General features: G+C 44.4%; 1 protein-coding gene across 1 annotated transcript in view; it reads left to right on the top strand.

Moving 5' to 3' along the window:
* ANTXRL (ANTXR like) overlaps positions 1–19,823 on the top strand; it is a 64,534-nt gene extending 44,711 nt beyond the window's left edge. The window contains exon 18 of the mRNA XM_005242597.3: positions 14,667–19,823. Within this exon, the coding sequence (XP_005242654.1) occupies positions 14,667–14,897 (231 nt within the window). The 3' untranslated portion in view covers positions 14,898–19,823. The remainder of the gene's footprint in view (positions 1–14,666) is intronic.
* The last annotated feature ends 4,213 nt before the right edge of the window (positions 19,824–24,036 follow it).

Genomic DNA, 24,036 nt, shown 5'->3' with positions numbered 1-24,036 from the left:
AGTCAAATTATTATCTTAACATTTTCAGGGATTGCAAGAGATAGAGGTTGTTTCCCACTGGAACAAGATAACTCACTGAAGTTACATTTTCCAAATTTCTGTTTCACAGTTTACCTCCATTGAAAGAGAAACCAAACAGTTTTCATTTTCCATTTTTATTGCTTCACTTGGGCATATGTTTGCTTTTTGTAGCCATTGGGAGAAGTTATAGCAAAACACTTTTTTTTCTGCATAATGAAAGTACTAATTATAGAGATAAGAATATCCACAGTACAGGGAGAAAAATTTTTTTCACAAAGCTTTGGGATAGGGGAAAGATGACAAAGGAGAATTTTTTTTTGGCATTAAAACATTCTTTAAAACTTCTGAAAATTGTAATTTTGTTCATAATTTGAAAATGAGTACTGTGGTTTTCTGTAGTGAGTACTGAGCTTTCTCTCGCAAAAAATCTGAAAAATACTTGTAGGAAAATTTTATCTGTGATAGTTTTGGTGGAAAACAAAATATGTTAATGGTTTTGGTATGTTCACCAATGTGTCTGGTTATGTCACAAAGAAGCAAAAGTCTGTTAGACTTTTTCAGAGCTGTTCAGCATCTTCCCCCACAACACAGCCCTCTTCTTTTTGGGTCTGCAAACCATACAGCAAAGGCGGTATTGCTACCCCATGTTTTCAAATCGTGACTTCTCCCCCACTCCCATCATGAAGTAAAGTTAAAAATGGCACTGTTCATATGTTTTTTGTGTCTTCATGTGGTGAGGCCCATTCCAGAGTGTTTGTGAGCCTTGCAGTGCAAATTCAGGCTGAAGCATGTGTGCAAGAATACAGGGCTGATTGATGCAAGGGGATTTCTGTTGCCCTTTGCTCTGGGGGGCAGGGCTGCTGTCCATCCTCCATCTTTATTTCTTCCTTCGTCATGATCCTATTCTCTTTCTCAAACCGCCTGCTCTTTTCCTTACCTGTGCCTCCCTTGGACTCCTGCCCTACACGTTCCCTTCCATTTCCTTCTGTGGTTTCTTCCTCTCCTTGATATCTGTCTCAGTCCTTGTTTCCCTGCACCTCCCCGTGATGAGACAGACTGGTGCCCTGCAGTCCTGCCCTCTGGGAGCAATGGGCTGGTGACCAGCCTCCTTCCCCTGTTCTTCTCACACTCTAGCATGCCCTGAGTTATGGCCTCCCTGCAGAGCTGGCTGAGACTCCTGAGAGCTCCCCTGCCATGGCTAATGCCTTCCACGGAGTTCTGTGGATCAAGAAAAGGATCTCGGGATGGATGACCCATCAGTATTAGGCAGGACTGTGTTAATAGGACTGGCTGTGAAAATCACAGGCACTTTTTGGAACAGCCTATTTAAAGAAGACCAGCCAAGCACAAGCCCTGATACCTTTTTGCCTGGGAGCTGTGCCCATGGTGCTTGGCTTGGATCTGCAGGCAGCTTTTCCCCTTGGTCTCTACTCAAGATCATGTCACAGCACCACCACTGAAATTGGTTGTTAGATTGGCAAGTATCTCAGTAAAGTGTCGTAGGACCCCACTCACTTGATGTCTGCAGGTCATCTCTAGCAGGAGCTTCTGTTCCACCAGGATGGGACAACAAGGAATGAATACACTTAGCTCTACCCCATCATTAGCAGATAGGCTGCTATTTGTAGGATGGCTTTTTGCTAAGCTCTCATACAGCATCAGCGGAAGAGTGAAGAAATGAAAAAGGGCTAGTGGTTCTGCGGTGGATTGCTGATCTTTCTTCCTTGCAGTAATGTATAAAGGTGAAGCCTTTATAGGTATTTGTGCAACTGCTGCAGTGATGGATCCCTTAGAGCCAGGCTGCCATTCTTTGCTTCTTCCCCCAGAAGTTTGAGGCTTAGAAGACCAGCAGACACTCTTTTGGCCCAAGACAAGGACTGACAGCTGTGTGGCAGGGACACTACTCGTCCAGCAACAGGGAACATATCAGAGTGGCCACATGGCCTGGTGAGCTATGTATTGCTGAAGACAGGTTGTCTTGAGGACATCCCCATCACTGTGTTGGTGTCGTTCTGAGCTTGCAGGGGACTGCCATGGAGATTAGAGCTTGGGAAATAATAATGTCTGGCTATCTTGAAGTGTCTCTCAGAAACCACAGCAGCTGGTGGGGCAGGTTGTCAGTAGTCTCTGCGAAATGGAACTTCAAGCTCTTCCCCTTGGCCTCATGGATCAAAAGTGGGGCTGTTACCAATGCCAGCAAGTAAACATTAAAAGCCCCAATATGTGCAGAGAGGAAGGTGAGATGCTTCTTTCAGATGGTCTGCTTAGTTGCTGCTTTCAGCCAATCCATTCCGTTTAGCATTGCCACGCATACTGTCACAGGAAATTCTCAGAGGCTTGGTTTACCAAAAACCTCAACTAAGAAAAAAAAAAGATAACTTTTCCCTCAGAGAGAACTGCTCTTGTTTACTTTAAAGCTTTAGAAAGTGATCTCATTCTTGTCACTGAAAATTACCTGGGAAGGAGTGAGAGTGTAGGCTGGATTTTGCTGTCACCATCACCCTTTTGTACTCATGGGACGTTTCTTAGAAAAAAGCAATGCTTTAGCAGTACTGCCCTGTGGTTTGCACATGCAAAGCCCTTTTCTGGGGAAGGGAACTAGAAGCAGACTGTTGTACAAAAAACTGAAAGCCTATTTTTCTTCTTCGTTCTACAAAATTGAAAGTAAAAAGGCTGCTGTGCAGCCAAAAATTTCACAAAATAAGAGCTGCTGGTCATTTTGGAAGCCAGGACTTCTGGGTTCTTTCAGGTGTTCACTGCTGATTTACTGCATGACTTTGAACAAGGCACAGCAGCTGGGATTTTAAACACTAGCCTCCGAAATGAGGACTATTTGGGTTCCTTAGTCTGTGCATCCCTTTCAAGGTAATCACTGTTAAGCTGATAGGTTTGTTAAAGCTCAGAAGGTCTGTTTACCCTCAAATTTTGAGTGATTCCTTGTAATGCTACCATGACTTCTATGTGCCTTTGATTTCCCAGCTGCAAAATAATCATGAGAACACAGTATTTACATTCCATACAGCTGTGAGGTTTAGTTAAGTCCTGCCAGGCACTTGGGACTCCTCAAATGAATGGAGGGACACCAAACCTATGGATTATTAATTACTAGTAATTACTTTCTGGCTGCTACCTACAGGTGGGCAGCAGTTTGAATGCAGCCCACGAGGATGACAGTCACTCCACACTAGCTGCCCACGTAGCAGTGCTGTTAGAAGCTCATTCTGGTGACTTATTTTCAAGTAATGGTCTTTAATAGGCTTCTCTGCCACTAGCTTGGAGATGTGTTGTCATCGCCCAAGTAGTAATTGGCAGAGCTACAGGGGGTGCTGGAACAGCAGCACTGAGCTCCTTCAGTGGCTGCTGCTGGGTTCTGGGGCTTTTCTCCCTTTGCTTAACCTTTGTGGAGCCAATTGCCTTCATAAGCTGGTGAAAAATCAGAGAGGGGAGCTCTGCCTGCCACAGCAGGTGATCTCCCTTTGTCACTTGCAATGAAAATGTGACACACATAGCTCCTGGTTTACTTCATTTTTTACTTTTTGCAAATGACGCCAGTATCTGTGAGGTTCATTCCTGCTGTAGCAGGCTTATGGCGTGGGGGGGGGAAGCTCCCTGGTGTGGGACCCATGTCCTAACGCACAGTTCCCAGGATGTGCTGAGCACTGCAGCTGGAAACATGTAATCAGTGACTAATGAATTTCCTGTTGGGCAAGAAGCCCACGGACTGGCATCACCTCTCACTTGTAAGAGGCTCATGTTATTTCTGATGTGGAGGAAGAATTCACAAATAGGGTTTGGGGATAGATGCTGCCTGTCTGCCCCCAGGTAGAACTAGTGATCTGTCCACGACTGGGGGAATAGGCTCGTTATCACAGTTTTCCAGGCAGCACTTCACTGGTGCTCCACAATAGTACTGGGAGTACAGTGTGCCTAAGCCATGCAGGCCTGGCTTGGAGTCAGATGACTATCTTGGGGCTTAGGAGGAAACCCACAAATGAAGGTACATCTTTTTTGAGATGTGCACAAATGCATATGCAGTTGCTTACTTGGACTGCCTGTACAGATCCACGATTTGCACATGCAAATGAAACAGATGTGCTGCGGCCAGTACATGTATTTGTTTCTTGGCAGCACCCCGGAATCAGTGCTGAACCCCATATTGCCTTGTTCCAGTTGGGTTGCTGGGAGCTGTGCATCCTGTATTGTCTTCTGCATTGGGTAACGGTCCCGAAACTAATTTACCCTGCCTTCCTTAACTCCCTGCTTATGTATTTCTAGTAACTGTGTAGGAATCAGATTGCCCAAATGCAGAATGCAATGCTGTGGCCTTCCTCTGAAGGTGTTTGAGCTCTAGAAATAAAAAAGTGTAAGATAATGTATTAATGCTATTATTCATACTAAAGTTATTGTACAGAGTGATAACTAAAAATCAAAAGATATTGCATCCTTACTTTCTACAGAGGAGCTGTGGTTCTGGATGCCTTTGTTCTTGTACAAACTACTGTGGTTCATGTTGTGGCACCAGAAGAAAGCTCAAATCACTGTGTCTGCCATTGTGTGAGTAATGCAAAGATACTAGGCAGCCTGAAGAGCTTATGAGCTATGTCTGTTAAGTCTTAGTCTTAACTTAATCTTGCTTTGAATATAAACATTAAGTTAATAATAAAATCCTCCAATTCTATATGCCAGTTTTAGTCTTGGATAGGAACTGTTCCTGGAAGAAGACTGCAAACACTTTGCGCTCTTTGCAGCAACAGTGGCAGTTTCTGCAGCGTTTAAGATGTTTCTGCCTTTTTTTTTTCTTTCTTTTTTTTTTTTTCTTTCCCCACACATAAACATATTCCTTCTTTTCCCCTCCTTTTGGGGATTCTTCTAGGGAATGCAATTACCCAGGTAGGCACTTCAGTCTTCAGTGGCTGGTAACTTTAAGGAGTGGGGTATACAGAAACTTTGAAGCGAGACCTGCCAAGAGCAGTGTCCCTTCTTGCAGTGCTAAAGGCTGGGTGGGCACTCTGAGTGGAGCAGACTTTTGAAAAATGAGAGGAGGTGTACCTGGGTTTTTTTCTACTGCTGGGGAACAGGTCACTGTCTCTGGTAGGTTGAAACCTGGGTGTATAACAGAGTTTGTATGAGAGAGGTGGCAATGGGGTGCTCATGGAAAAGAGTAACTTCAGAATGCAGAGCTGGTACTTGGTAGACTGGTCAAGCTGCATAGGGGAAACATGGCAGCGAGATATTTGCATAGAGTGTTGGGTCTCGGTAGCATACCTGAAATGGGAAGGAGAGTTCCATGTCAGGATTTTAGTACTTGTTTCCCTGTGTGTTCACTCCTAGAAACAGTAAGGTGCTTGTGTCCTAAGGAGCTCTTCCATCCAACTTAACATAGGAGCTTTTGGGGGACAAGAGGTTTTCTGTGCCTTGTAAATATGTAAATATGATAACGAACTGTATGAGTCTCATCCCAGGAGAAGAAAACCGTTGTGAGACAAGCCCAGAGCAACCTAGGAACTGGTGGAGGTTTACCATCTACTTGCTGTAGGTAGTAGCAGAGCCATTTAAGGGCCAGGTACCCAGGGATGGGTTGGGGGTACTTGTATCTGTTTCCAGACCCTAAACAAAGAGGCAGCTTGACTGTGTGGTAGGCCAGGATTTTACATTTTTGGCTGTGGCAAGGAAAAATGATAACTGTTCTCACCAGAAATATCTCATGAGTCTCCAGCATTATCTTATACCCTAGGTGGGTAAAGAACATTGTGCTTTTCCTCTGTGCACACCATAATCCCAGCTTGCTCCTGAAGAGACAATCAAATAATTCACCCTGGAAAGCATGATGAGACTTAATTACAGTTTGAGTAAGACCAGTTATGGTCCTTTGTGGTCTAATATGCTCCTCCCAGCAAGCCACCAATACCTCAAGGATGAGTCTGTTGCACCCAGCAAATGTTTGTTGCTCTTGTTGCTATGCTCCAAAGCCCTCCCTATTGCGGATGATGGACAAATGCAATCTCCTTTTCCCTGAAAACGCCAAAGGAAAGAGAAAACTCTTTTGCAAACCAACCACTGTTCTTTTCTTGAACCACATTCTAGTCTGGTCAGCATTCAAGTGTGGAAATGTGTGGTGCTGTGGTAAAACAAGGGATGTGAGTCACGAGTCCTGAACTTGTAAATACCATATTTTTTTTCCCCAAAGCTGCTGCATAACCTTGCATAGATGGCATGACCTGACAGTAGCTCTCCTCACTTCCTCTGCTCTGGGAGCCTCATCTATAAAAGCTGTCAGAAAAGAGGAAGGCAGTAAATCATGCATTGTGAGTGCAGGTTTCAGTTAAGATATTTGCTTCAGGTTTGGGTGAGATTTGGTCTGTCCTGATTGTACTTTGATATCATTACTGAGTAGAAAGTACACCTGATAGACCTCAACTTTGATTATGCCCACGGTTATCCTTTTCTGTTCCCTTTGCCACTTTTAGGGCTCAGAATCAACAGGCTTTGTTACAGATCTGCACTGTTTGTGACTTCAGCCACAATCTCAGCAAGGTCCAAGACATGTGATGTTTTGTGCATTCCTGGAAGATATCTTGTGACTCTGGCCATTCTTTCAGGAGGTATCTGCAGCCCATTGCTGCCTCTTCCTTCTAAGGCAGGGCTGGAATCAACATGTAGCTCCCTGCTGAATAGAGTGTGATACAAATTATTTGAATAGCCCTGCCTTCAATACTGGGATGGGTTCTCCATGTCACCTGCTCCATGTCTCCGTATCACTTTCCTTTTGCGCCTAAGCTGGAAAAGTGGTATCAGACACGTGAGAGCTGGGTGGTGGGGATGTATTCAGCACAAAGTTTATTTTGCTGAAGGGTCCTGGCCCTAGCTTAAAAGGCTGATTACCCTGACTGAGCTATTCCTCCCTCAGATGCCTCATTATTGGCTGGTTTCTGCAGGGGTAAATTGGAAGTAGCCGTCTTCTTTTCAGTGTATTCCTGCACTGGTCTTAAAGCTAACTGAATAGACTGCTCCCAGAGTACCCGTCCTTGGTTTCAAGCAGTGCCATGCACAGCTGGGGCTGTGAACTGGGGAGCAGTGTCTGCAGACATGTGTCGTGGGAACCTATCAATACTTGGTTGTATTCAACTCTCAGTATTGTGATTAAATAAGCTACAGTAGTAATACAGTACACAGTAAAGAAGCCTGAGATACTGCAGCTATTAATATTACTGCAAAACAGTTCCTATCTTCATTCCCTAGTAGATTTGGACACCATTCTCCACGTGACTATCTTCATTTTGGCTAAAAGCTGCTTTTTTAGATGGGCTGTAAATATTTTTCCATGTTAATGGAATTAGCTGAAGTTGAAAAAATACCCTTGAAAAAGTCTCAATATTTTCAGGTTTTGTTTTGAAATATCTTGTCTTTGAGTTTTGGACAGAAAAGGTGTTTCAAATTGAACCACGTATGTGTTTCAAGCCCAAGTGAAACTTACTGTAACATACTACTTTTACCTGAAAAATGAAGACTTTTGGTTGTTGTTGACTTTTCCCTTGGCCAGCAAGTGAACCAGAAGATAACTTCTATTGCTGTTTTTGTGTGGTGCATGCCATGGGCCTCTTAGTGAGTTTGCCCTGGCCACATACCTCCCTCAGCCCCTGGGGGATCCCCTGGACAGGGGGATCCCCTGCACACTTGGTGTCAGAAGAGCTCCTGTGCTCACTCCTCCCTTCCCCACTCCATAAATCCTATTTTTTCAGCTATCAGGCTCCCATAGCCAGGGTGTCTGAGGGCATACTGGGCTTCTGAAGGGTCTCTTCTCCCAGCCCCTCTACGAAGCAAGGCTGGTCCCCCTTTGTGAGAGGGGCTCAGGCAGCTTGGCTCTCACCTGGGCTTTCTGGGCAGCAGCATGAACCATGTCTCTGCTAAGCTAACAGGTTTTATTCTGAACGTATCAGTAGCCTGAGGCATTGCTTGGCTGTGTCTCACTGTCAGTGCGCGCTCTGCTCTCGGCCCTGTGCAGCTGTCTTCTCCTTTGCGACTCGGGCACCAGAGTTTCCGAAGAAGGGATTAACTTCATGTGCTGTGTCTCCCTGGTGCTGCACCTGTGAGCCAGTGGCTGAGGCTTCTGGGTGGTTTAGTTTGATTGCTAAAAAGTAAAAGGCACAAAATTTGCTTATGAGAGTGTATTTGAGGATTGTGCGAAGGTTCCACATGTGCCTCATCTGCTTTGAAGTATCACTGCCCCTTTCTGGGTCAGGACATGTGTTCTGTTTAAAGTTACGTTACCTCCCACATCTTAAAGCTCAGTCTAATTCCTTTTGCTGTGTGAAGGACACTGAGTGTATCCAGTAAGTTACAGCCCTTGGCAGCCCCGTCTCACTCACACGGTGCGGTAAACAGAGGTTTCTGCTGCTTAGATCATCCTTGGGCATTTGCATTCATAGTTTTGTAATTCTCAATTTGAAATTATCTGATGTACCTAAGGCCATTATAGGGTCTCACTGTTACATTATGAGTGATTCACAGCCCACAATGCAATGATTTCCTTCCCCTCCAATAACCACATCAAAGGAGGAGGGAACAGAAATGATAAATTTACTTCTAGAGGCCAGATGATACACTGGATAAAGAGTGGGCTGAACTGATTCTCCTTTTTAAAAGGAGCACTAAAGAAAATAATAATTATATTCTCCTTGTTGGACATTGCCACTTCACTGAACCTTACTTCTGAAATACTCCTCTCTTCAGTCAACCCCATTTTCTCTTAATCTCTTCATAGTTTTGTATTACTATCATTTTAGGCATCAGTGCTAAGTGATATAGCCAAATAGATGCCCAGAAAGCTGTTATTGACAAGAAAGGACTTATTAAACTGGAAGGTATTTAAAGAGTCATGTTCTGATGCAAACAAATATTTTATTTTGATGATATTTAATGTTTTGATTTGAGACCTAATAACTTAAAATGGCTACATATAAAAATTAATTGCAGTTAATAAATTAGTTGTTCATGATTAATGCAATAGCCACAGTATGATTAATGGTTATGATTCAAATTTAATTGTTAAATAATATCATTAGAAATTACTTATAAATTACATATTTATTGACCTGAAAGTATGATCAACCACCAAACTACTGATATGGGAATCTCTGAAATTTCCAGTACTTTTTCAACACAAAACCAGTACCTGAGTCCCAAATGTAAGAGTAGGATTTAGTAAAAGTTACTTGAATGTGCCTGAAAACTGGGCAGGCTTAGGTTTTACGTGACAAACTGTTTCAGTGGCTCACTAATTTCTAGCCTGTATGCTGCACGGTAATCAGTGCAATTCCCAGGAAATCCGTGAAGGTTTTAATGAGCTGTGACATGTTCAGTGCACAGTCAGCATGAAGCAGTGCAGTGTGAGGAAGCTTTTGGCAAAGGCTGATGCACATAGATCCTGGCTCCTGAGGAGTCAGCTCCTAATCCTGACACTTGCCCAGGGAACTCAAATAGTGGGAACTCTGTACCACCTCTGTAAAATTACTGTATCCATAATCTACCTCATTCATAAATGCATATGCTAAACAAGTTTACCATGCTGTTGCTGTTTCAGGATGCTCAGTGTAGGTGTTTCCGCTAGAACACTTTTGGTCCATATTAGAGGACAGGGATTACCCTGTCCTCTAATTTTTCCAAGTTTCAGCTTTTGAAAAAGTCACTGATCTGAAAATGATCCCATTGGTTTCTGGGTGTGTGTATCAAAACCTTCACTTAGCTAAAGTGATTATGACTTTTTGTAGATGCTTGCTCTCGTGGTTTTGTAGGTAGCCTAAAAACCTGAACCTATTCTTTTGAGTTTGAGAGCTCTGCTTTGACAATGAACTACCCATAGATATTTAGGAAGTGAAGCTACATGCTGACAAACCATGTCCCTAGCAATCTGGCAGAGTCATCCCTGTGACATCCATAAACAAAATTGGGGAGAAAGGTGACTGCTCATTTGAGCCCAAGGAAATTACGTTCATTACAGATTTCAGCATCCTAAATGTACTACTTTTGACTGAGAGCCACTTTATTTTTTTAGTTTGGTGGCCCAGTGTTTTGGATTGCTATGCTCAAACTTTAAACGAATCATTTTATTTTAATCCATTCTGAAAGGTAAAAGCAAGTATCATATTCTTACAAAGTAAAAAAAAAAAAATTGCAGTAAATATTTAAGTGAAGCCAACTCTTCCCCAGTCAGATACCCGCCTCTGCTGTCAGAGTTGCAGCACTGAGGCTTCATAAGCAAAAACAAGAGTGAATGAAAACTCAGAAAAATTTGTAATAGGAAGGCTATCTTTATTTAGGTCAACTAATGCAGCTAAAATTAAGAAACAGACATACCTTGTGTGCACAAACACTCTGGCATGCACAGAGATGAAACTGGATTTGATTTTGTTAAGTAAACACCAATGTATGTATGAAAATGAACAGAGAAAAGTGACGTCTACTGGTAAATGGGGTGGTTTTTAAATTTTTTTTTGCTGAAGTGCTCTTAGTATCATGGGTGAAGAGACTTTTTGAATTGCCTGGATCCTTTTAACAGTTGTTCCTTTCCATTGAAAACTTGCTGAGTAGCAGCTAAAGATTTTGGGGCAACAAGCACTGGGGAGTGATATACTGAGCACTGTGATGAAAGTAGCCCAGAAATAAGATGGTGGCTTTCAAGAGGTTCCTCCCTTCCTTCCCCGCCTTAAACGACACAAAAAACCACATCCTAGGTGGTCGAGGAGGCATTGCCTGGAAGTACAAAATGCCTAAATTGCACATGTGATTGTTACACTGGGATAAAAGCTGGAGTCAGGACAAGGGCAGATCCCGCTGCTTCAGTATTTGTACTTTTTGAAAAGCCAGTTTGGCAAGCAGCATAACAAGAGCCGAACAAGTGGATGGACATATGGGGAGGCAAAATAATTGTGCTTTAGGAAGACTGTGCAGATGTGAGCACAACACAAGGGCGTAACTCCATATGGCACATTGCTGACCTTCAGTTGGTGCCTGAATGACAGTACTCAATGTGGGTCGCACCATCTGAGGGATGCTGCACTGGGAGTGGGGCTGAAAGCAGACAGAACTGGATTTATGTAGATCATCTGCTTCCTAGAAAACAATAAAGCAGCTACCAACAGCTGTTGTGCCTGAGATCATTGTGGTATTACTGCACCTTGCAACTCTGACACCTTCCCTAAAACAGTCAGTGTATACCATGCTTCTGGAATAAAAATACTGTTACCATTACTAGAGTGGTGGTGGCGCTTGATCCCTGTGAATCCCTCTATGGGGAGTGCGTAGGTGAGTGTGCAGGAAACCTGATTTCTGTCCATGTTCTCTACGGTTTAAAAGCCTTTATGTGTCGTTGGAGAGGAAATTACTTAATCCTTTCAAACACAGAATATTAAAAATCTTGTGGTTAGCATGTTTATTTGAGAAACATCATGGGTTTTTTTATAAACTAACCCCGGAGGGATGTGCATGTTAGGTAGAATAGCTGTGGCACTGTTGTTAGGAGATGTGGTGAGTGGAGAACTTAATTCTTCAACCTAGAAATCCTTTGGTGAAATACACTTAATAAGTCTAAACTATGAACTATGATTTATTATCCTTTGTTCTTCCTTTTCCCTTTCAGCTGTTAATCCTAACACTGGCTAAGAGTTCAGCCTCATTTTATCAATGGCTGCATGAATTGCTGAGGAGGATTTGCTCCAGTATTCACCAGAAGTCTTTGATATATGAGATTGCAGGCTAACACCGATAATCTTTTGTGAGGAAGTGTCACAATACATACATCGATCATCCAAGCCTCTGTCTGTCAGAGTCTCCCAGCCCAACCGTATTTTTCATGACACAATGCAGCGCATGGCCTTTAAATTACCCATCTGTCTGACAAATCAGCAAGTGTGGCAGAAACTGGCAGCAGTTTGACGTCGCCTATCACTTTAACTGAAGTGAAAGTAATGCAAACAGATTTATGGGATCCCCTTTGATTATAGACTATGAATATATTTGGAATTGATGTTTGGGAGAGAGACACAACAGAGACACAGGAAAGGCTTGTAGGCAAAAGCACTAGTGGTGGGTTTGCAGCTTTGTATTTACTATAAGGGAGACAGTTTTGTTCTTAATTTTTTCCCTCCCCATACAGTGCATCTTATCTGAATACCTCCAACATTTTATTTTTTTGTGTGTCCTGGGTTATTATTTAGCTGTTCTAAATTCATAACTTTATAAATATCAAGGCTGAGTTTTCTTAAATGTATTTGCAGTACAGTTGTTAAATATATCTGTAACATTCATTGCATGACAGTAAATACTGCTCAGTTTCCAAATGAGTTCTGAATACAATGGAGCACAGCAGAAGACAGAGCTGACAAGAACGGCTGCCCACTGCAATGCTGGTGAGGACTAGAGTTCTATGACGGGGCAGAGCAAAGTGTCAACTTGGTTTTTCTGATCCAGTGGTTTATCTTTGTTGCAGAAGTAACCAAGACCTTGACTTTTGCCCTTTGCCTCCATGCAAGGGCTCTGGCCCCAGTATAGTATTGCCTTGAGCCTAGTTCATAACCTAAGTCTGCTGTAACAAGCCTATATTTTTAGAAAAGGGATTTTATTCTACTTATTGACACTGATGTATAAGTGTAGTGGTGAATTGTGATGGTGAAAGCTGGGGCAGAACTACAGAGTACATTTCATGTACAGGCACCAACATGCCCATTCAAACAACTCTTAGCTGCAGCTGAGCTCTTGAAGCCCTGAGCCATCTGATCCGAAGGGGTAGGGTGGGTGCCCTTTGGGAGTTAGTAAGTTTATTGAATAATTTTCTGAGCTCTCGAGCTTATACAAGCTTCTCTTGATTGACTTTCCTCATGCCAGGCAGCACTGAGCTGGCAGCGATCTGTCACTGCTGTGGGTTCCAGTGTTCCCCTGGTATCACAGCCACTGGTAGCTGTGGGGACCGTGATCTACAGTGGCTGAACTCTGAGATAAGCTTTTCTAAATCTGGAGTCCTTCTCCTGCCTTTTGCTTGGGGGATGTTGACGTAATCTTCACCTGAATTTGGTTTGTTGATGCCAGCATGCAACCTAAACCTCTGGCTCTCATCAGCATTGTGGCTCTGTGGATCTTTCAGAACAATGGAGGGAAAATGCCTTCTGGGACAGATATTTTTTAAACAAACTAAATGGTTTTTTTTTCCTTTTCCCCCCAGACAGTGTTTGCCTTGAAAAGGGAGAAACAGGTAACATTCCCCTCCATGCTAAACCACAGAGGCCATTTTCACTAGGATGATGGCTACATGGAACAAACCAGGCTTGCCGTACAAAAGAAAAGGTGCTGGCTTGCAAATGGAGTTCATCACTGATGGGATGGGTACTTTCCAGCCCACAGTTACTTATTCGGAAACCACATCCCAGCTCCTGTAAATGGGCTGTTGGCAATGTCCCTCCTGCATTTTCAGGCAGTCTTAGTCTCCAGCCTTTGTATGTGATGATAAGAGGTCTTTTTGACTTCCAGGTGCAGGTTTCTGCCAAGCTTGTGGCAGCTGGGCTCTTGCATAAGCATCTCCTCCCACCTCCTGAGGTGAGAAGGTGGAGACAGTGATGCCAAGTGTTGCATCTCCTCACACAAGGTTTGTGTCTACAGGATTTCGTAAGGCCTCCACAGAAACAGTGGGGCAGTTTGTAACAAAACTGAGAGGTCACGTGGAGGAGCAAGTACAGCAGACAGCAGAGATCTTGGTGTGTGGCTGAGGCTGCCGTGTAAGTTTTGAAGTGCCCAGGAGCCTCTGGCTGCTCCCCACAGGAAAGGCTAGGTGGTCTTTGGGTCTGTCTGTCTCTCTTCCTGTCTGGAACTTGGTTAGTGGGAACCTATGCAAAAGGTTTTGGCTAAAGGAAATCCAGATGTGTTTCCCCTGGTTGGCTAGGACATCCTCAGTGCTTGCTGTTTTTTCAAACCCAAGCTGCTACTTTTCTAAAATCTCCATCCACAGTTCTCTCATCAGGTTCTGCCTGCCTGCATCCCACATCCGTTCTGAAAATACAGTCAGTGGAGTGTCCTCTGTGCAAGTCCCACACCTTGTCGGTGCTTGTGAGGGAGGCCGCATCTACGTTAGAGCACAGAAGGCAGATGTGTTATTGCAGTGTAGTGCTCAAAGCATGGGCACTAGCTAGGCTAGCATCACTGTGAAGAAGAAAGCTACAGGAGGTGTCTTTGCTAAGGGTGTTCCTTTGATATAATCCTGTCTCTGCTATCAGTTTTTTTCAAGCACAGCTTTGTCCGTGAGGGAATTCACCAAGGCAGCCATGACTTTGGTGGAGCTGTGGCTTTAGGTGTATTCTGTGTAGCTCTAGTAGCAGAGCAGGGGGCACATGTGAGCAGAGTTACACTGAGGTCCATTTTGGTTTAAACCAGTCCTAGGCTGTTCTCTGTAGGCAGGATTCTGAAACCCAAGGACAGCATTGGTTTCTAGCACCGACCTTTAGTACAGCACGGTCTGAATATTATTTCTAGGACCCAGTGAACGGTACTGGATGACAATTTCTGAGTGCAGCCTGGCCCCTCTGCTTTTAGTTCCTTTGGCTAGCTGCTGCTGAATCAAAACATCTGCTTGTTATGAGTAATGATTTTTTCTTTCCCTTTAGGGAAGATGCATAAACTTCACTCGGGTGAAATCAGATGGAACCTCTGCCCCTTACAGCCCACCGCTAAAGCTGCCGCAGCGCAATGATGTTCCTCTCAACAATGCTCCAAGGAATCCTTCTCCTCCTGTGTCTCTTCAGCCCCCTTCCAGGCAGCCACCTCCTGGACCACCCCCATCCCGAGCGCCTCCTGGACCTCCTCCTTCGCGCCCACCCCCACAGCCCATAGCTTAGAGTGTGGCAAAATCCTGATTGACAAAACATGTCTCTTTGCTGAGCACGGCATATTTATTGAGTATCGGTTTACAGTTAAAGATATCAGAATTTGTTGCTGGTCAGCAAAAAAAAAAGAAGAAAAAAGAAATGAAAAATTGCCAAGTGTCAATTTTAGTGTATGAATATATTTATACCACACGTGCTGAGTAAACATTCAGTGGGTAGGATTCAGAGCTATGGGGTATAGAAACAAACCAAAATGTTCATCTAGATACAGTAGCAGCTTTTGTATGTAGACATTTGAAGATCTATTTACATATGACATTTGTCTGACTTGGTATGTCAGATCATTCATTAATAATTTTAGCTGGTACATGCGCATCAGTTGTTTTGATAGCTGCCACCTGCAAGTCGGTTAAACATAGTTCTTTGAGGAATTTGCTTTCTTTTCCCCAACAGTACTGCATCCAGATGTTAATATGGAACAATACTTGCAAAGATAACTTTCTGATTTTGGTTCTGCAGTGGAATTTCCATGAAAGTTTATAAGAACGATAATGAAGTAAGATGAGACTATGTGCCAATTATCTAGAGGCAGCAATCTAGCATAGAAAAAGGGTGCATTTTTCTCCTGAGAAAATCAGGTTTGAGCCTGCCATCTCTGCTTATGTTTCGACTGTTTTGCATAGGATAGCCACTGAAGGCCAGATACTGGTTCTAGAAACCCAAACCTTGAATGAGACTGGGTACAGATTTGCCCAAAGTTCAGGGGAATTTTTAGAAAAAACGTTTTGGCAAGGTGTATAGTTTTCATTTATAGAAAACATGGGCCAAAATGGAGCAAATATACATGCAATCTGAGCATAAATGCTGTAATATGCAAACAGCATGTGTTACTTCTATCAGCAACATTGAGGGACTGATTTCATTGCTATTTAATTGGATAAATTTCCTTTTGATCTTGCTGCCAACCAGAACGAGATCCTTTTGTGATTCAGACATGAATTCCTCTCTGAGTATCGCTTTCTTTAGGCAGCCCGGATCCCACCAACACCTGACATTGCAGTCTACCCATGGCTCAGAGGCATGGCCTGAAGTGTCAGTATGAGCTTTTATCCCTGTTTTATATAGTGTTTCACTAGAGGATTTCCCAAACCTTTTGACTGTGCGCCCATGACCTCAATTCTGTGTGTCACCAGAAAGTGATGTGAGCACCCACACAGATGTGGGAATATATGACGCGGGACTGCGGGCCAGCCCATAAATAGTGTTCACTAAGCAACACCTGAGTGGGTTGTGCCCAGATCATTCCCTAATGAATCAAAATAACACCTGAGCTTGCTTTTTCACCACCACCACCTATCATATTGGAGAGGGTGGCTGCAAATCCCTGTGCTGGTTCACTTTGGCACTGGCTGTGTTATTAGAGTAGTTGTAGAAATGATGTTTATGTTGCATTATGACACAGCATATACCTATTTCTCCATCTGTGTGTAGGTGTGGGTGTGTAGCACATCACAGTAGTTATTGGCACATAAATCCAAATAAAACACTGACTGTATCATGCAGTTACTCCAGATTTAAGGGCTCTTCATGCGGTTGTTACAGGCATATAAAGTTGCACTGGTACAAATAGAAATCAGGCTTACTATTTCCAGTGGATGTCCCACTTGCAGAACGCCATACCAAGCTGTCATTGGTCTATGCTGATCGCTGTGACATGCTGTGTGTATGCAGAAGAACCACAGAGCCTCCTTCTCTTGCACTGCTCTGCTCTCTTGAGTTATGCTCTTACCTCATGTATATTGGTGCAGGTAGTGGAATCCCAGTTGTGGGTGCCAGCTGGCCTTGGAGCTGTTCCTAATTTAGGTCTGAGCCAGCAAAGTGCTTCTGCATGCATTAAAATCTCCTGCAGGTCAAGAGGAGCATCCTTATGCCCTATTAATTTGCTGACCTATGAATTTATTGAGATCAGAAGGGAGAATTGGGATGCAGTCAACCCTATCCTCATTCTTTTTAGTCACTTGAATAGGGTCTGCATAATTTGGCCCATAAGAATGGATTTCTTTTTGGAAGAGAGAGAAGTGTGTGTGTATGTGTGTACGTGTGTCTGTGTTTGTATGTGGGAACTGTGTGCGGTCTTGTTTGGTTTCTCTTCCTTTACAAAAATTACTTGGAGAGCAACACTCCTGTGAATGGAAAGGCTTTTGCAGCCAGTGCGACAACACACAGTTGTCACTCACTCACCTCTGTTTCTTTCAGTTGAAAGGTGAAACTAAAACATGTCCAATTTTCCATTGCAATTCCGGTGAAGCTCCACTTTCAATACTAGTGAAAGAAACTGGGTGACTGCAGTGAGGGAGTAGGGACCTGGATGTGGGGGAAGGAGCTTTAGAAACAGAGGTCGGTGGCAGGCTTTATTTTGGTTATATGGACGCCTATGTGAAATAAACTTGCTGGGTCTAAGACCATTTGTAATGTGTATGTACAGTTGAACGTACCAGCCTCTCATGCTGGCTGTCTAAGAATAATTAGCCAACAAATGCTAACCAGGAATTGAAATGGCAGAGGATAATAAAACCAATTCCTCTGCCAGGACAAAACATGGCATTTGAGCTTTAGCTGCTTGAGGGAGTGGGGCAGACCACTTCTCTAGATGCCAAGTTTCTGATCAGCAGGTGGTGATGAGATTGAAACAATGGTGCAGCTCACAAATGGTCTAATGATACAAGGAAAAACTTGTGTACAGAATTAGTATCTGCTAATAAAGTCAAATTGATGGATCAGGAGTAAACTTTAGCTAATGCAAAGCCTGGGAACCAGATTTTCTATTGTCTTGCACCTGTACAGATCTTGAAGGGGGTCCGTAGAGTTGTTGCAGATTTGCATTGATGTTAATGTTGGTAGAATTTGACTCACTTCCAGTGGGAATGGAGATGTTGGCTTAGGGGGGCTTCTCACAATCACACATCCAACATGCCTGTTGTTTGCCGTTGAGGGGAATATTATTCTTTGCTGGAACAGCCAGTCTTGCAGAGGTAACAGATACTAACAATTTCTGCATAACTTGCAAGTGCAGTGAGAAGTGGTTTGGGCTTCCAGGTGATCAGAGCCATGTATGATAAAACAGGAACCACCATGAATTGGAAATTTGTATTCAGCATAAATGGAGTTCCTAGCATTTTCACTATATAAAATTAAGCGTTTGATGTGTAACACTAGTTTTGGCTGCAGCTTTTGTGATGGGAGCACTGCAGATTGAGTTTACTGATAAAGCGGAAAGAAGAGCAAGTGAACCTGAACTGAACTGCCTTTGCAAAGGTGGGGGCGATGAATATGCTGCACTGGCTACAGAAAGGCCTTTTGGTTGTATAGAAATGTACCTGTTCACAGTGATCTCAGGCACTGTAACAATGCAGTAGAAGAAACTGGTTAGTATTTTACTGTCTGTTGAGCTTGATCCTTACCTGGTATAAATCAAAGTAGGCCAGCTGAAACCAAGGCAGTAATACTGGTGTCTGTCTGCTGAGAGCTGGCTCAAAATAAATGAAGGGACAAAATCCCTCTAACTGGCTTGATATTTCAATGTTTTGGTGTGCTTGTATGTCAGCTGGAATTACAGTAGTTACACTGCTAAGAAATGTTCTCATGTGGGATGATTCTCCTGTGTTTTCCAGCATATAGCAGGCATCATTTTAAACCTGCAAAAAGTGAGTATCTAATGCTTCCCCAAATCCAAGAGAAAAATGTGGATTTGGAAGACCTTTGGCTCACATTTGGCACAGATGTGAAATGACACAAGGTGCAAAGCAGCGGGTAGGGAAACCCCATGTGTTTAAATATGATACAGAACCATATTGGTCAAAGCATATTTATGGCCACCTTTCAACCTCAGTGCATGTATTGCCATCTGTGGGAGTAGCCTGCAGAGCAGACAGTCCTAAATGGAAAAAAAAAGGAAGAAAGGAAGGAAAAGAAACAGCTCCTCATCTGAATTAGTGAGAATAACAATGAATGACACTATTTCATGAACTGTACCAGTTCAAATGCATGTGCACCTGCTGCTCCTAATGCTTTTTACTCCTGTTGGTCTTTAGGCAACATGATCAGTAATATGCTTTCTCTCTTTAATTGTTTGCTGGTTTTATTATTGTTATTTTTTTGTTTGTTTTTTACACATTTCACTGAGAAAACAGCCCTACTTCTGTAAATATAGAGTTTAATTTGGAGGAGACAGCACACTTCTGGATGTTACTGCTGGACAGTTATTTATTAAAAGGGGCTTAAGGTGAATAAATAAATACAGGTGGCTCAGGATACATGCATGCAAGTGTGATAATGCAGTATAGCGTTTTCAGTTCTCTGTAGTTTTAGAGCAAGGGGAATTTTTGGGTCATCCTAGTTTGTTTAGAGGTTTGTTACTGATCTGATACTTTTGAGTAATGCAATAGAGATTCCTAACATATAACAGTGCTTGAACAGATATGTAGATTATGATAGATTTTTCATTTTGGGGGGAGGGAGGGGGTAGTGAAAGAGAAATGTTTTAGTTTTTAAGGGAAAAAATGTACTGTACTAAACTTTTTTTAGAAAAAGATGTGTTTTCATAAACAGTGGAGATGCAGGCTGATTGACAGCCAGGGCATGGAGATGAGGGACAGAGGAAGCAGTTGGATTTATAAGGGACAAAGAAGTTTTACATGGGGGTGTGGGTTTGTTACTGGTACATGTGGTACAAATTTCTGTAACTGACATGCCGCTTCCATGTTATAATCATATAACCTTTATGCATTTTATCCGCCTGTTCCATTTTTCTGAGAAAACCTTGCAAATGTAATGCCTGCATGCAAATGTGGGAGATGTAGCCAAAGTTTTATAATCCAACATAATGTAGTCTTAATGGATTCAAAATCAACAATAAAAGTGCTTACTGGTTAAACACTACAGAGAATTTCATTGCGGGGTCATTTTAAGAGGGGATAAACTTGCCTGTACCTGGTTTCTAAGCAGCTCGGCCATCTCATGGTCAGGAGAAAAACACAGGGTTTCGTGTCAGAATTCCCATCCCCGAGTTGCTACTGATACATTACTTGACTAGAGACAAGGGTTTGTTCTGTGCCTCAGTTTCCTCCTTCCAGCCTGAGCATTTCAGTCTTTCCGTAATTCAAAGGTAAGCCATCGTTTGTTGGAAACCCTTTTAGATTTCAGGTAGCAGGGTAGAAATGCCAAGTAAATTCCACTGGAGTCAGCGCTCAAACATTGATTAACACAAGGGGCAGGATCTGAAATTACTGCTGCTGCCTTGAAGAGAAGTTGTCTAATGCGTAGAGACAAAGTAAAAGCTGTGCAAGATGCTAGAGCTCAAGACTTCAGCAAAGAGAAAGTCTGTGGTAAATCCTACACTTACGAAAACACTGGAGTCACTGGGCTTCAAACACAACTACTGATTTTTAGGAGTCTTGCCTGAAGGACACGGGACTCTGTCATAAGACCACTTCTCCCTCACTGTCTCTGAAGCTAGGGGTTTTTTTCCCCTCCCTGCTTGTAATGCTTCCTCTGTATCTCTTTGAGCCCCATTGAGGACTGGGGGTGGGGGTGGGGGGTGGGGCGGGGGCTGTTGGAAACATAAGACAGGCAAGAAGGTCAACAGGAGTAGGCCACAAAAATGTCCAACACCAGCAGGCTGCAATTATGGGTAATCAAGGCTGCTGCAAAGCTGCTGAGCTGTGCTACACACTCAGTCTGCCCAGCATGGCAGCCACAGCCCTGTGTGCAATGGGGAAGGAAGCTGGTCCTTGCACATACGCAGCCCCCTGAGCCCATGTGAGCCTCATCTGCAGAAACGGTGGTCACTGATTTTGGGGGGTCCGGTAGCCACATGAAGTCATGGTGGCAGAGCAGGTGGAAGCTGTGTGGTGGCCAAGCTAGGCATCCCCCTCCTTGGCAGCTCCAACCGGCTGTGATGCTAATGGGAGCCAAAACCCTTCTCCTGGAGCTGTGCTCCTCCCTAGTGGAGTCAGGGGCTCTGACAAAGAGCCCAGCTTGCTCTCACTCTGCTCCCCAAGCTGGCAAGACAATACTCACCCAGAATGGTTTTGTGGCCTTCGCTCTTTTTTGTTCCTCCATCTGCTTCTTATGCAAAAAGCAGGCTCCAGCTCTCAAAAGAGATCAGATAAACAAAAGTGGTCCTGGAGCCAAAGCTCTGGGCATTTTTGTTCTGCATTAACAAAACCTCGACACTGGCTGCAGCTGTGGCTGGTTAGGCTTATGCATGCCTGAGACGACAAAATTCAGATTTGACCTGAACTCCCCCAGAGACTGGGAATGTGCAGATCCAGGGCTTTGGTTACAGACTTGTCTATAAATAGCCTCTAGTGCTGATTTAGCATCTTTCATCAAACATACTTCACAGTCTCAGGAGTGGCATTTACATGTGAACATACACCAGCCTACCCTATCTGGCTACAAGGAAGTAAGCGGCAGGAATTTTACTGGCTTCAGCAATCTAAGCCAGGAACTGAAAAAAATGCCCTTTCCCCCTGTCTTCCCATTCCTTAAGAAACCACAGGCAGACCATGTTGCCCATGCTGGAAGGTGTCTGATCTTTGCTCTGTGAACGTGCTTAGCCCTTTAGGTTGGGACTCATCTCAAGCTTCATTGTTTCTGCAGCAAAGTTCCCCCCTTCCCTGCACACTGAGGACCCTCCTTTTCACTGCAAAGGGGGTTACACTGGGAGTTTCCTAGCCAAGTATTACTCTGATTTCTGACTGCAGCTGAGGAGAACTGTGAGCCCATGAGATGAGATGAGGTAAGATGAGATGAAAGAGTTCCCTGAAAGAAAGGGAACATTCTGCTGAACAAGTTTGCCTGTGACATAGATCAAAAAATGTTTCCTTTTAAGATTTCAGAAGTGCAGGATTGTTGTGCATGGATAAATACTTCACTGAAAGTCCTTAGATGACCCTATCTGTGTGTCTGCCACAGAGTTCACTGAAGTGAGCTCTCCTGCCAGCCTGTCACTGCCATGTAGCAGGTGAGTTGCCCTTCATCCGTGCTAGTGTCCTCCTGCATCCTGCTGAGCCTCTGGGCCATGGTTCTTGGGTGTAGACTGTCTGTTTCATCATGATAGAAAAAGGGGCCCTCCAGAAATATCCTAGGTCCTGTGATGCAGAACACCTCACACTGGAGTTGTACACTTTTCCCTCTGATGGCAGAGGGGTATGGATTTAGAGTATGTGTCTTCCCAGAGTGCACAAGGGGACACTGATACCAGCCAAGACGTACCCACATGTAATAAACACACATGTGTTTGACACAGGTTACTTAAATAAAATTACCCTTTCCTTATAGATCATTCCTGATGCACTGTTAGGGTAAAATACCGAGTGCCCTCAAACATTACCTAGTCTCCATCTTTTCAGTACATAGGAAGATGTTTTGAACTGAAAACAGGACTCCCAAGATTCCCCTCCATCATCAAAGGCATATTTGGCCAACCAAAACCAATGGGAAAATATGGCAAGCATATGTGGCAGCTTATCCTCTTCAAAAACACTGTGGCTGCTTTGTGCCCCTCTTTCCTTGTGCAGCAGGAATAACTTACTTAAAAGTGAACATGCTTAGAGGTAGGGATTAGTCCTGATCAGCTTTAGGGCTTTTTTCTATTCTTTTCTGGATTTCTGATCCACCTGTGTAAGGTGTGTTGGGATCTTTGGTGATAAGGGGATGCCAGTGCAGCGGTGAGGCTGTTGGGTCTGCTTCCAACTGGGAAATGCTGCAATGTCCTCAGCAGACAGGTGCCTCCAGAAGGTATTTAATAATCCTTACAAGCCATCATCATCATGATGGTAAACTTGGGTCTACCACGTGTCACTAGGAGCCACCTGCTCCAGGAATGCATACAGCCCGTGTCTGAGACACCACAAGTGAGAGCCCGTCCACCAGAACAGTCATGGAGAGCCTGGTGGGTCTGTTTCTTCCCAAGCTAGCAGGCACGGCCAGATACTGCTGGTGCCTCGCAGCATTTGTCCTTCTCCAGGGGACAAAGTGGGCAGGAAGAAACTGTGGCTCCCTGCAGGCTCTGGAGTTTCCCAGCCCTCTGACTATTTTTGCCAATGCTAATGGTTTATATCCTTGAAGTGACTCACAGGTCAAAATAGGAAATAGCTCATTTCCCCCCCAGCCACATGCAGGAGTGAAGGAGCAGGTCTGCCTCTGACCCATCCAGCCGGACCCAGTACCGCCCTGGGAAGAGCAAGCAGGATGCTTCCCAGGTGGCCTTAGGCAGCGGCTCTGGAAGGTATATCTGGAAGGTGAGTTTTCTGCATCAGTCATGAATCCTGTTCTGCTTTTCCTGAGGCACGCACAGATGGTGGCTGCCTGCTCCCCGGGGGCCTGAGCTGCAGCCTGCTGGTGCCAGGAGGGGCTCCCTGGAGCTGGTGCAGCGCCCCGGGGCGCGGGGGGCGGCGGGGGCCGGGCTGCCGCTGGAGGGCAAGGCTCGACAGCCTATCTCCCACAGCAGAGCAGCCCACCCGCACTTCTCCAGAGCAGAGTGGGAAACTGGCATTGCCTTAAACCAACGACGACCCGGTTTCAGTCTGGTTTTGCTGTGGAAACCCTGCCTAAACCCGCAGTGCCCGCTCCAGCAACAGCCTCGTCTGCTGCCCACCGAGTGCAGGTGCCGCCCAGGTGCCCTCCGCTCCTCTGCCCTGCCGGGGAGAGCTCCCTGGCTGCACAACCTGCAGGTCACATCGCTCTGGTCCACCTCACCTCCACCGCTGGGCCGGCACCCGCCTGAGCCCCCGCAAGCGGGCGGCCCACACGCCCGGCTGGGCTGGCGGAGTGACGGAGCGGGGAGCAGCTGGCTGCTGGAAGTGTGTGCTCACCCTGGTAGGTCAGATGCTTTTGTAGGTCATGCTGGGCACCTGTAATGTTAGAAGGGAGCTCACGCACGTGTGTGTCTATGTGGTTGAACTGCTTCATGCAGATGCACGCCATGAGCGCGTGTGCTCACATCGGGAGAGATGCCATTTTGGAAATGGAAACTGGAAACTACAATTGTAAAAGTCCCCTGGGATAAAAGTTTTCAGTTGTTTCCCAGTTACCATTAGCTTGGGATGCAATGCAGTACTTTTGCTGCTTATATAGGACTGCTCAA

This window comes from Falco peregrinus, chromosome 1, assembly GCF_023634155.1.
Source record: "Falco peregrinus isolate bFalPer1 chromosome 1, bFalPer1.pri, whole genome shotgun sequence".
Taxonomy (NCBI): domain Eukaryota; kingdom Metazoa; phylum Chordata; class Aves; order Falconiformes; family Falconidae; genus Falco; species Falco peregrinus.
The sequence above is the reverse complement of the archived record's forward strand: the minus strand, read 5'-3'. Positions and strand labels throughout refer to the sequence as shown.